The 14,318-nt window shown below is 34.7% G+C and overlaps 1 protein-coding gene across 2 annotated transcripts in view; it reads right to left on the bottom strand.

Annotated features, from left to right (window-relative positions):
• The window catches only part of DDC (dopa decarboxylase), a 55,935-nt gene that overhangs the window by 12,856 nt on the left and 28,761 nt on the right, over positions 1–14,318 (bottom strand). For both annotated transcript variants that reach the window (XM_072412115.1, XM_072412114.1), the window contains exons 5-8: positions 12,943–13,077; positions 7,446–7,589; positions 4,504–4,570; positions 2,320–2,414 (exon numbers count right to left, since the gene is read on the bottom strand). In XM_072412115.1, coding sequence (XP_072268216.1) covers positions 2,320–2,414; positions 4,504–4,570; positions 7,446–7,589; positions 12,943–13,077 — 441 coding nt within the window. The remainder of the gene's footprint in view (positions 1–2,319; positions 2,415–4,503; positions 4,571–7,445; positions 7,590–12,942; positions 13,078–14,318) is intronic.

Here is a 14,318-nt window from a genome sequence, read left to right on the forward strand (position 1 = left end):
TTCTCGCATGAGTTCTAGCTGGATACAACAATAGACAAGAGCAAACAAAAAATAATAAAAAGGTTGTATAGCTTTGGAATTGTCCCCATGCTGACAGATGATCTTTTTTCTGCTTCAGCTCTTATTCATTTCCTTTAGTAACCAATACACATAATTAAAAGACAGAATGAACAGGAAACTGTAACAGGTTTCAGCCTGTGAGGTTACTTTTTTATTAGGGTATATTGTTCTTTTTACATTTTCTGTGGTCGAGTCACCTGTTATTGACAGCTTTGAGTCCCTTAATTTATAGACTTATTTATAATGACATAAGGCATCAGGACTTATCTAGTGAATAACTGAGACTCAGGAAATGAAAGATGAAACACAGATATTAGCTATCTCACATACTATCCGAGGTGGCCAGTGCTATAAAATATAGGAAATGAAGCAAAGATAATAATCAGCATGCCTAATAACCACAACTGCCATAACAAGAAGTAAACATGAGGGGTTTCTAAAACATTTAAAGGCTACAGTTACCAGTGGATGCAGTGAGTGAGTGATTGTCATCTGATCTTCGAGATAGAAGTCAACAAGATTTTACATTTAGTGGGGTGTCTTTAAATTTAGCGGACACCTTTACAGGTTTGATTTTGATTAGTGAAATTCTAATGCTGAACTGTGTGTCAGGCAACATTCCACTGTTTTCCTGGAAAAGCCACAGACTCATCTGTTTTCATAGACATATAGACTTGTAGGGTATATTTATATATGTTTTCATATATGCTAGGTGGATGAAAGAAGGATTTATCCAAAGGAACTGTTGGATTACTACAATCTACTTTCATGAGAGTCCATCACAGACATATTTACTACCGGTTTTTATATTACCTCTGTACCCCTTAATAAACATTGATGTTGCAATCATAGCAAGTGTCCTGAGTGAACAAGGCCTCCCACCCACATAAATATTTTCCTTTTTTTTTCCATATGTCATTTATGTGAGTGTCAAATAAGTTAGAGGCTATTGTAACTTTATTTTAAACGTATGTTAGAATTTGAATAGACCAGTTTTACCTTACCTAGAGTTTATTAGAATTGCCCATTTGCAATGAGAGGAGAAAAAGCAAAGATGACTGGGAACATTTTCAGATACATTTAATGTCAAAAACTATCTCATTAACTTGTCTTATAGGTCATATAGGAACGGCCTTCTACTCCTGGGTCAGGTCTTTGTATTTATAATAAACCTTTGATTAACCCACACAGGTTTACAGCCTGATAAAAGTAATATGATAAATAGGTTGATAATCTGAAATAAAAGTACAATTTAAAGGGAAACACAATGACTCCTGTTCCTTGTTTCAGTGACTTTCCTGCAGAATGAATGCATCTGGCTCTCCGTAATTTTCTGCAGAAAGCCTATAGTGGGGTTCCACCCACATCCCTTCTTCTGTGTCCAGAACAGTAAAATTATAACCTCTATTTACAAAAGGTAATGTCCCAGTTTGTATAAAGCATGTGTGGCTTTATATCTTTCCTGGCTATTAGGTAATATATTTCAAGTTTTTGTTCTGCTGTAAATTTTACTATTACATTTGACATTCCCATTAATTGTGTATGAGAAAGCACAAAGGAAAAAAATTGAAAGATCTTGCCCATAGCAAGCACTCTGCTCTAAATAACTCTAATTTGGTAAAAAAATATTTAACAATAGTACAACAGTATTATTATTATTATTATTATTATTAATATTTTTATTTTTATTATTAAAACATGGGATATAATAATGACGATAATAAGAATACCATTTATTGGCCTGATTTTTGAACCTTTGGTAAAGAAATTTGTCAATACTGACCATTTCAGTTGGATAAAAGATGGTAATAGCACATTTACAAATAAATCAGTTTAACAAGTTTGACATCCCTGATCACATTTTACAAGCAAGAACCTTCTTAAAGCTTTTGATTATTTCCTGCAGCAATTGTATTACATGTGCACATGTGTATGTACATGTGCATGTGCATGTGCCCTAACTCTCAGAGAAAAAAATTGGTATGTTTCAGTACTTCAAGGACAACTTTGATCATAGATAGATGTCTTGTTTATTTTCAGACATACATCTGCCCAGGAGTATAATAGGAATATAAATACCAGATGTTTTTAAAAGCAATAATAACATTATCATTTTAGATAAATCTGAAACATAATGTGTTTAATTACATTTAGCCTTTATGTAAAAAAAAAGATCTCTCAAAAGATTTCAATTTATCTCCAATTTATCTCCAAGATCTCCAATTTAAAATAATTAAAAAATATATATTCTGTACATACTTCCACGCCTTTCATAAGGTATCTGAATTCAGGACAAATAAAGGCACTTCCTGCATATGCTGCATCAATGTGTAACCATATGTTTTCTTCATTACCTGCAAAAAACAAAGTATTACTGTGTTTTTTTCCATTGATATAAATGTGTAGGTTAAACTGTGAGCAGTATTATAGCATATGGTACATATTATTTGAGTATGATTGATAAACTAAAAACTATAAGCAAATAGCTAATTACACAGATGAAATACATATAAGAAAACCTGCGTTTCTGTCATTTAAGTTCTACGATTTACATAGCCCTGTCAAACAACGGAGCCAGGTGGATGACGGTGTTCTTTTTAAAGTCATCAAATGGTGTCCTATCCCTAGCTCCGGGCTGCTGATGGGGAAATAAAACTAGGTTGTTCAGCTAATCCCTCTCTCTGTTCTTCCTCTTATCTTCATGTTTCTTGTCAACATATCTACATACAACACACCTGTTTGGCATCAAGAGCCCATTCACAACTTGCTGTGATTGTGCCTTGAGTTATTGCATTGTGCATTAATGCATATTGACATATGCTGTGTCACACATCAACATTGCATAGGGCATCCTACCTATTTAAGTTAACATTGTATTGACTTACACATGCTTGTGTAAATTGTATTGCCACTGGAGTACAATGCAAATTAATTTGCATTGTTGGTTCACATTACATGCCTTTCTTCAATGCACCACTATACAAACCAGTAAATCAGCCCATGGTGTTGCGCCGTATCTCTCTAAGTGTTGCAGCATAGGGGATTGCAAAAGGCTAATTTGAAGTCAAAGTTAGATATTTATGTAGGTTGTTTTAAAAAATGAGTTTAATGTTTAATTAGTAAATACAGAGCTGGATTAATATGCATTTTATAGTTTTACTATAAAAAAAAGTATGGAATCTACAGATAACATAGGTGTTACAAACAGTTAATGAGATTAATAATTCAAAGAAGAGAACACGGCCCCTTTTGACAGGTTATACAAACAATGTCAAAACAATCAATACCACAAATAACTACAATTATTGAATTTTATTTACTAATAATGATGAAAAATTACATCTGAACCTTGTGGATTACACAAAAAGATTAAACAGGATTATTTCCATATGTTCCTCTATTTAACATTACATACACTAGGACTGAATTAAAAATGCTTTCCATAGATAGTGAAATCTGTAATCATTAAACTGTATGTATCGCTGCACTGTACTGTATGTATTCCAGAAAACAGAGCTGGATTGATATCAAACAAGGCCTCGGGCAAGTGAAAAGTTTTTGCCCCAGCCAGCTTTATCTGTATCCTGGTCATAAAATATAATATTCATTTAAACAAGTTATACAAATATTTTCACCTCAATTTTCTATATTACTATGTTTATCTCTGATAGACAGATGAATGTTAACTATTTCACCTTTTTTACAAAATACAATAAAATATTCACATTCTGTATCTAACATTATAACCTAATAGATTCTTAGGCTCTTCAATATTATTGTATCTTCCCTGCCAGTGATAAGGTCTTACTCCTAATGTATCTTTATTTATTTTCCAATAGATGGTAAACTCTTCCACTATCTGCATCTTCCCTTATACACTAGGGGTTTTTTCACATCCACAATGTGAAGTCACATGGCTGGTAGCACCTCGGCGCATAGCAAACTGTTGCTGTGCACCCAGGAGAGGCAAACCACACCCTAACCTGATTTGTGTGCGGCAGAGGCTGCAGCTGCAGTGCAAATCTTCAAACAACAATCATGCCGCTAAAAGGGGAATTACTTTTAAAGCCGATAAGGGATATGCCACAGGCGCAGCCACATGCATTAAATATTTTCCAACCTGTCCTATTTACAGATGGTTCAGTTCAGTTGAGTATTCACATGCTTGTGAAACATTGAAAGCTACAATACCAAAGCTATATAGGTGTTGCTATAAAAGCTGTAGCAATTCATAAAATGAAATTTCTACCTCCGACATGGATGTGAATATGCAACATACATAACAGTAGTTAACAGAGTGAAATTTTAAGAACACATTCTCTTGATAAAATATTTTTCAAATCTGGCAAGAATAAAAACCAACAATGAATCAAACAGTTTAAAACAGTAAAACTCATATAACAACAATAGAAACAGACAATGGTACATAGTACAAACACTTACAAATAGGTCCAATTTCCATCAGGTTGTCGAAAGAACAGGAAGAAGTTGTTCCAAGTGTGGCACAGACCTACAAGAAAATGGTCAACTGAAGCAATAAAAATAACTAAAATGTACACACTGAACATACCAAAATAGTTATGCTAAAGATCAAAAGATGGGAAGAACTGAATCATATTATCAGGACATCTGTGCACTTGGTAAATATTTATATACTATATAACACACAACCTGCAGATAATACTGTGTTTTTCCCGAAAATAAAACAGGGTTTTATATTATTTTTTGCTCCAAACGGTGTTAGGGCTTATTTTCAGGGGATGCCTTATTTTTCCATGTACAACAACCTACAGTACATTTACCAGTATTACCAGTATTCCACATTTATTCAAATACAGTCATCATGTCATCTTCCTACCATATTTTCCCATGTACAACAATTTACTGGTACATTTATTCATAAAGAAAAATCTACTGTAGCATACATTTATTCAAATACAGTCATCATTTCATCTGCTTTTGGTCTTCTGGAACATCATCATAACTATCCAAGCTCCAAATTCCATCCTGAATTTCTCATGAATCAATTTCCTTTAGAAGTCTCTCATGTCTTCACCCAAGTCACAACCTCTTGCAACTTCACAAAGTTTCCATGATGATTTCTCTCAATTCTATTTTCAGTGTAGTCAATAATTTCCATGCACAAATTGTCCTTGAATGGCCTGTTTTTTCCAATATCAAAAGTCTGGAGTTAGGCAGTCATTCCGTCAGGAATCAATATTTGATCAATTCTTCTCTCTGCAAGGAAGTTCTTCATGTCTTTAGCGCATTGTGTGCTGGCTGAATCCCAGACTAGAAGACCTCTTTGGTCGCCTGGCAAAACTAGTGGCAGCATTAAATCGACCCACTTCTTTAAAACTGCTTGTGTGCACCAAGCTTTTTCAGTTTCAAGAACATAAATGCCTGAAACACGTTCAAACTTCTCTTTCTTGCCCTTAATGATGATTAGAGATGGGGCTTTAATTCCATCCAGACAAACTGCCAAAATACAGGTAACACATGCACTTTCATAACCAGTGCAGGCAATGTAGATTGAGGAGCCACCCCACTGAATAATAATTGTAATTTGGGCTCCTTGGCCCATATTTACTGCAGTTTCTTCCATAGCAATCATGTTGGAAAGTTGGTATTTAGAAAACTTGATGTTCTTGACAAAGCACTTGAATGCAAGTGCATGTTTAATAATTTCAGCATCTTCTAGCTTGAACAGTGTTGTCAATCTTCTTAGAGACAGTTCATATCGCTGAAGGAAGGAAGAATTCTTTGGGGGATACTTCTAACTGTGGTGCCATTGTAGGGGCAAATGCTTGAATATCAATCCTGTGCACCATGAAAGCGTTTGCAATCCATTCACAGATCATGTCTTCCAACTCAAGAAATAATGGTTGCTGACCTGATCCACACTTGTGCTTTTTAAGATTTCCCTTGTCCATCTGTTGACTGATGAGATGTTATCATACTCTGCTTGCCATTTTCAGACCATTCGGATATCCAACTTCTTTGCAGAAAGCCATAGGATTCGTGCCCTGAGAGTCCTCCACAATTCCTTTCTTGTATTTAACAGAATAGCTCTTTCCTTTTGCACTCATCTTGTCTAGGGGTCAAAATATTTTTTACTGTTCATCCGTTTACATATATGTAGGCGTTTACCTCTCATCTCATTCTAGTTACAATCCATGGGATAATATTTAGGGCTTATTTTTGGAATAGCATCCTTAAAAATCATGCTAGGGCTAATTTTCGGGGTAAGTCTTATTTTGGGGGAAACATGGTATATGCAGATTTTTTACCAACAACCACTACCAAAATTTCCACTTTTATTAAAATGAACCGAGTTTGGAAAGACAGAAGCTTCATTATTTTTTTTTGTTTACCGACTTTGTGATTTTCAAAGGCTTCACTTAACTCCTAGAAATGTAAGTCTCACAAATGTAGTTTAGACTTGCACCTGATGGCAATTCCTATCTGCCTGAAAAGAGGGTGGGAGTTCATAATCACTGCTCATACACTATGGAGAGATGCTTAGTAACATTGTTATTTTTCTTTTTCATATATCTGCAGTTCCCTTTGATCTACAGATGCATTAAACAGTAATTATGGCAGTAAAAGCACCATGACAAGTTAAAAAGTTTATCCCTTTACCTAACCCCCTGGATACTTAGATAAACTTTTTGAATTAGATAATTATTTCCTGTTAAATGTGTGTTCTAATTTAAAGCTTTAATACCTAGTGTACCCCAACCAGTCCTAATCAGCTAATCATGGTTTTAATTTATTTTACTAACTAGTGTTATTTAAAATCTGTTGCTTCTTATTTGTTTTATTTATTAGTTGTTGCATTGATAAAAGCAAATTTAAAAAATAGAATAACTTTCCCACCACGAGAGACTACCCCTTTTAGCCTGCAGCTGATTGATGGCATCATCCTGGTCGTGACAAAGTCAATTACTGGGTCAATGATTGCTTTTTAATGATAAAAATTCCTAATCCATGGCACTGTCATCCTGTTTAGATTAAAAAAGAGTGCTAAAGATTGCTTCAAGTACATACAAAACAAGTAAAATACTGTATTATCTATACCCATCAGGACTTTTTAGGGATACGCAATAAATGTAACACTTTTGTGATCAGGAGATCAGATTAGAAGCCTAAATCACCAAATATACAATTTTTTTTCTTATTAGAAAGCCCAGCATGCTCTGTAAACATCATGGGCAAATCCTAAATAAAATGTTTTTATGTAATTTAAAGATTTTATACAAGTACATGTAACAGCTGGTCAACTGATACCCTTTAAACAAAAAGTCATAATGTGTATTATGTTTAACTTCATATAATTGAAAGACAATATATTTTGTCCTGAAATTATACATTCACAAACTTACAAACATTGGAATGAGTCCTTCTGCTTTGTCTGCTTCTAAAGCCTTTTTCAGAGCCTTTCCATGCATAATAAAGTTTCCATCTGACTGGATTTTCTTCATTTTGACCCCACTGATTAGTCCAGCTCTTTCAACCGATGAGTGAGCCTAGGATTACATAGGAAGAAAAATAATTATTAGTTGATTATTATGGGTTAAATGGTAAGTGAGAAACGTAAACAAAAAAAAAGATAAAACAACTAATAAAACTTCTCTGAAGAGAAGTGAAGTCCTACAGTATGAATCCACGCTCATATGATGAAAATGCTTCCGATTGGGGACTAGAAACAGAAACAGGACTGAGTCTGGGTGATTAAGCAGAGAGTCTGGAGAGAACAGCTTTAAAAAAAGTGAGCATTGCAACAAAAGCTTTGCAAAAAATCATTTTATTTTTTTTTGGGATACTGGGGAACATTGTTTTTTAACATTTTATTTTAAGCTGCAGCGGAACTTTAAGATATAATTTATGATCTTCTCCTCCTTTACGATAACCTCTTTTCTTACAAATAGTCCCAGAGCAGTGAATACCTAGGTGTGTGCATATTATTAATGATTACTGTTATTAACTAATTTCAATAAAATAGTGCGAGGTAGGCAAGTTTTTCTTTGTTTTATAACCTCTTTTGTTCCTAGGCAAAATGATAAATGATGCAGTAAACACCTTAGTTTATTGGTAAGGGTAGCAACATATATGCCTACACCTTCACCTATATATGCACCTACACCCTAACCCCACCCAGTTCTCACTCTGGGGTACTAGTGGTGTAAAAGAAATGAAAAATGAAGGTCCCCCTCCTAAAGTACCTGTTCTGTGCTTAATAGTATACAAGTCGATGGGGGCCCACACCTATAGAAGAAGGAAACTAGTGTACTTGGTGTGCTGGGCCTGTATGTCTAGGAAGAAGGGGGCAGGCCACAAAACCTACTGCCATTTATTGTAAAAGGATGTGAATAGAGAGCACAACCAAACTGTATTGTATATGTCACCTTTCGGTTAATTGATGGCATGGACTGGCATAGGACATTTCTCTGTAAAGAGTCATGAATGTATAAACTTTGCAGAGAGATTTCAATAAGGCAAAATTTTTTTTTTTTTTTTTTTTTTTTAGAATTACAAAAAATGGGCTATTGCTATCGATGAAAAAAAAAAAAAACCCTGGGCAAGCAAGGCTCATGGGGAAAAAACCCTGGGTAAACAAAACTCATACAAAGCTGGATGAAAATAATTTGTGTACTGCACAAATACAATTCTCTATTTAAGTCTGCAGTTCTGCATTTCCTAAAGCACTCATCAATTCAATCTATAAGTAACGATAGGACTGAAAGTCTTACAACACAGGGTGGTTATTATGACCACATGACCCATTCAGCCCATTGCACATGTTCTTGCCCCAGATGTCACAGACTGGCAACTAAAGGAGCATACAGATAGTCATCAAAGAATTGCAGTTTTATTACAGTAGTATATATTTAATTAGGTGGAATATGCATATGTTAATACAAAAAATATGGAAATTCAACACGTCCATTAATTTTTTTTAACAATATTTAGCTACCAAGAGCAAAAACAGCTATATAACACTAAATCAGTGTTTCTTTATGAATTGAATGGTGTTCCTTAAATGTTAACAGGATTTTAATAGGAGCCAAAATACTAGGTACAAATCCCCCTGACCTTCTACTGCCAGTGTGAGTTGTCATTTCTCATCTCTTATCAGCGTCTATACACAAAGACCAACTCTTTTCTAAATGCCCTATAATAACTAAAGGAGAAGAGACAGAGCAGCTGCCCTTTCAAAAAATTGACCAAAGCAATCTCTTATCCCTGTTTAGCCTGAAGCAGTGTAAATATACTCTTCTCTAATCCTTCTTTGTAATTCAGAGGAAGTGAACTCGACTTTATCCTAACCTTATATCTCACATGTTTGATATGCGTTGGTGTAACATATTTCGGCAAATCATATGCTTTTTTTGAAAACCTATAGATGAAAATAACTGACATTTTAAGGATTTATTCGTATTTTCTCATTACAGAAATGGAAATGTTACTAATGTTACATAATTTTTTTACCTTTTTGACTTATGTCTACATATTGCACACTGTAATATATATTGCTCTAGTGTATTATTGCATGTTATTGATATCCATAACAATAGATTTCCTGGGACCCCAGAAAAAGTCGATGTGCATTTTCTCTATCTAACCAAACTATTTTTGCTGGCTGCATCCTTTCTCCAGTTACTTCACAGAGTTCTGCTGTTTGATCCAGCCAGCTTACTCCTCTGTTGCCTTTGTGGTGCATCTTTGCACCTGCCTACTATGACGATCAGATGATTGACACTAAGAAGTACAGTTCTTTCTGTCTCCTAATCTGAAGAAGTAAATTTAGTTCCACAAAACATGTAATCAGTTGGGACTGTATCTATACACTGAAATATTGGCTCGGATTGCATCTACATGGGTCGCCATGTTAGCTACAAGATAAATCAAATGATTTAAAGATGTTAAATTAGTAGATTATTGCTCAGAGACCCTTTATACCTTGCTCGGAGTTCCAACATTTCAACCTATTTGCAAACAATTTTGGCTACATTCTTCCAACATATTAGTTAAAGTCTCTTAAGAAAAAAAGCTCATAAGGTTTCTTATTGTCCATAATATGTGTTATTGTAGATAGATTTGCAAAACCAAGATGAGTTTGCTTTACAGTTCATTTGAAATGTGCACTGTGCCTTATCAATGTAAATCTTGTAACTGCTTAACTGTGTTTCAGTTGAATTTAGCAATGTGGCTCTAGGCAAAGCTATTACAGTACACTGATCTAATAGTGGTCACTTAATGTGATTTGCTATAACTGAATTTGTGGTCATGTGATAATTAATACAGATAGAGTTAACTGTATCTCTAATAATTGCAAACTTTTGTGCCCTGGCACAGAAAACATATCAATGTTACCTTTGTCTGGGTATTGTAAAATATGATTATTCAGATCAATAGAGAATTCTTAAAACAACAAATATTTTCTTGGTCCAGAGTGTAGCTGAAATAATCATGTTGTTTCATTTTTTTAAATGGCCTGTAATCAATATATATATATATATATATATATATATATATATATATATATATATATATATATATATATTGAGTAGATTATGACAAACACAGGGAATAACTTTAATGACAAGAGTACCTCTGTACTTTTATCAAATTTAAACTATACATCGAGTTCTGTACCTTTGTTTTTTTTTTTTTTTGTTTGTTTGATCTTTCCCTGTAGCCTTCACAGCAGGTTTAATTAAAATCTTAGTTAAGGGACAAACATAAATACCTTGCTTTTTTAAAATATTGACTGCAGTCATAGAGAGTTCCTGAGAGAACTGTGAGATCAGAAGGGGAAAAAAGTTAATCTGTTTGGTTTGCATTAACAGCATCTAATATTTAACAAATTCTCCTTGCCTTCCTTATTATGATTGTACAGTACAGTATGACTGTACAATATTGGGTCCTGGTGTCTCAGGAGTTGGAGTGGTTTATTTTTTTTCTATGGAGAAAGATGCTTGAATCATGGCTAATGTGACTGATCATATCAGGCAGTTAATACATGGCATGGCATGGGAGACTGCTTAAATAACAATTTCCCTGTAGCCACACAGTTTAACCATGTAGCAGCCACATATTACTGGTTAGGGATTATTAAGGAATTTTCACAAAGCTGTTCTTGAAGTGAAATCATATTTTGAGATTATTTGCAAAGTTTCTGAAAAAAATTGTTGAAATTGCTAGGGGGAGGTGGGGGAACATGTACCAAAAGAAAAAAATAAAAACAGCATGTTTTCTAACCATGCTGTATAATCAAGAAAACACTTTTTTGAAAGACAGGGGCACCCATCACTGCATCAGAACATAGCATGCCAATAGTTTTATCAATAACATATTTTTGTCCTAAGTCAATTGGCAAGAGAGCCTTTTGTTTCGTATAGTAAAAAACAACATTTAAAAACCATGCTTAGGAGAGCCTATTGTTTTGTATAGTAAACAACATTTAAAAAATAATAATGGCAATTATTTTTGTTGTAAGATTTTTATGCTTGGGAGAGAAATTTGGAGCTAAAAATAGCCTATTTTTCCATAAAGTATATGTGCAACGGTCTGCATTCACATTACTTTTATTTTATCTCTACCTATGTCCTTACTTTCTAGCCCCTTTTTCTAAATAAACTTCTACAATTTACTATGAGAAGAGGTTTTTGCTTTTCTTATCAGAGTCCAGTAATTCGGAACCAGTGGTGAATGGATCTTAGCATACGAGAATATATATTTTTTTCTTTCTGAACTTGGAATAAAAATTTCCCCACTGTTTGATATGTACCTGTTTTTATTATTTTCATTTACAGAACCTTACATGAACCTCAGGGGAAGATTGAACATGATTCTTGATCATCTAGGTGAATTAATGTTATGTACACTGTTCAGGCCAGAAACGTCCCCAAGCCTGCGGGGCCAGTGGTATGATCTGTGGTTGCCTAATTTGGTTAGGTCTAGATTCAGCAAACATTATGTGCTGAAAAAATGAGATCAGCTGAATTCACTAAATGACCAGGTTTTTCTTTTAGTGGATTTTTTCTTCCCTGATAGCATGGACATATTTTAATATGACAATGCCAGAATTCATCTGGCTCAAATTGTGAAGAGTGGGTAAGGGAGCATGGGACATCATTTTCATACAAATAATAGCCACCATAGTCCAGACCTTAACTCCATTAGGAGTTTTGTAGTGTGCTGGAGAAGACTTTCTGTAGCATTCTAATACTCCAATCGTCAATACAAGATCTTGGTGAAAAATGAATGCAACTCCAGACAGAAATAAATGTTGTGAGATTTCACAGGCTTTTCAAAATGATACCATGATGAATGTGTGTTATGTGACCGTTGGGCAGGCAGTGCATATTTCTCATATTGTTACTTTGTTTTAGCAGGTTCTTAAAGGGTTATTTAGATATACTGTTACTCTTTTTTATATGTTTTTTTCATATGTATTGCCTATTTAGCTTGAAAAGAGGGCAGGAATACCCAACACTGCCCTTTACATGCTGGTATAAATAGATTTGGAGCAATAAAATCTGCATAGAGTTTAGGTTTATGAGAGTGGGTGGACCTTATTCATCTGTTAGGTATTATGTTCTTTATTTATACAAAATATGTTTACTGTTGTGTTCATGTAAGCAAATACACTGTTTGATGTTACACATTTTTGTATTTGTGCCTTTGTATTTGTTTCTTTTAGTGCTGCATTAATTTCAGCCAACCTTTCTCGTTTCTTCACTTAGCACTAATTTCACAGTTATGCTCTGTCCTTTTTCGTGAGGAGGCAAACTGTTTATGGATATTACAGTAATATCATAATAAAAATGAATCAAATTATCAAATTAAATGTGTCCTAAGAAAGCTAAAACAAACCTGGTCTGAAGAATAGGCCACCATCCGACCAATGATCTCTGCTTCACTTAAGTCTGGGTTTTCCCTCTGAAGACGTTTGGTAACTCTGGTCCTTGCAGCAAGAAGTGCCATTAGTGTTGCTTCACTTGCAGTACCCTGAGGAAATATCCCTGCATTATTTGGGAATGTAAGCATTTTGCAACATTAAAAAACACCCGTGTATAGGTATTGTTAATAGGGATGTTAAGCATATCAATGCGGAGTACACTTAATTTGTATAGAATGGAATTATATTACTTTAAAGTGAATCTAAACCCAATAACAAAATACATTATATTATAGCATACAAATCCTCAAATGTAATAATGGACTTTATTTTCCTTTTTTAGCTCCTTTTTCTATTCGCCTGATGCTCCTGCCTGGGGTAACAACACTGACAACACTCACTAAAAGAGATGGTTAGTTAAAAGCAGAAAATGTGATTTATGCAAATTACATGTATATTTCATGTTTGCATATTTTCAATAACATTTTCTGCATTTGCAAAAAAGCATCTAACTTTTTCCTAAAGCAATCTATAGTAGTTGCTGAAATTACCTTCTGAGGGAGCCTATTCCACATTTTCTTCTTACAGTGAAGAATCCCTTCTTTATTAGGCATGAGCAAGAAGGCCTCTGACAGCCTCGCAAAAATGTAGTTGAACTTCCGATGGGTCCGCGAAATTTCGGCGGACCGATTTCGCAAATTCTATTCAAGTCAATTGCCCAACTTTAAACATTAAGAGCAAAGCCCCTATACATGTTAGAACCACCAATTTGCTAGGTATGTATAGAACAGTGGCAACAAGGGACAAATACAAACGTTCCAAAATACCTTGTGGTTTTCCAGAAAATAGCAGGCAAATAGGATTTTTGCGTGATGGACAGCGTCCAGAAGGCAGCATAAACATTAGGACATTAAGAAAGGGTGAACTCAACCCACTAGCAACAGTCTCTGCTATCAAAACAGCAGAAGAATGCATTGCTTTTTAATGCACACACCCCTATTTAATATTTGATTACGCTATATTAATCCTGTTTAATAATAATAATATTAATAATAATAATAATTGCTAGCTGGCATCATGACCTGGATGACATGTGTTAGGAATGCCACCCATAAAATTGTGGACAAGTAGCGCAGTGACATTAGGCAAAAGAGACGGAGGGTGGGTCAGCGGGAACAGTAGCAGTGTGTGGCCTTTGGTCAGCTATCGCCAGGGAGACCGTATTGGTAAGTGTCATGGAGAGCTGGGTGTAGTGCATCGTCACTGCCACCCAGAAGTGTGTAATACACTTTTTGTGAATGGAGTACTGACAGGCAGCAGCAGGAGGATACGGAGCAGTGACCGTATTGGT

The sequence above is a fragment of the Pyxicephalus adspersus genome, chromosome 5 (assembly GCF_032062135.1).
Source record: "Pyxicephalus adspersus chromosome 5, UCB_Pads_2.0, whole genome shotgun sequence".
In the NCBI taxonomy this organism is placed as follows: Eukaryota; Metazoa; Chordata; class Amphibia; order Anura; family Pyxicephalidae; genus Pyxicephalus; species Pyxicephalus adspersus.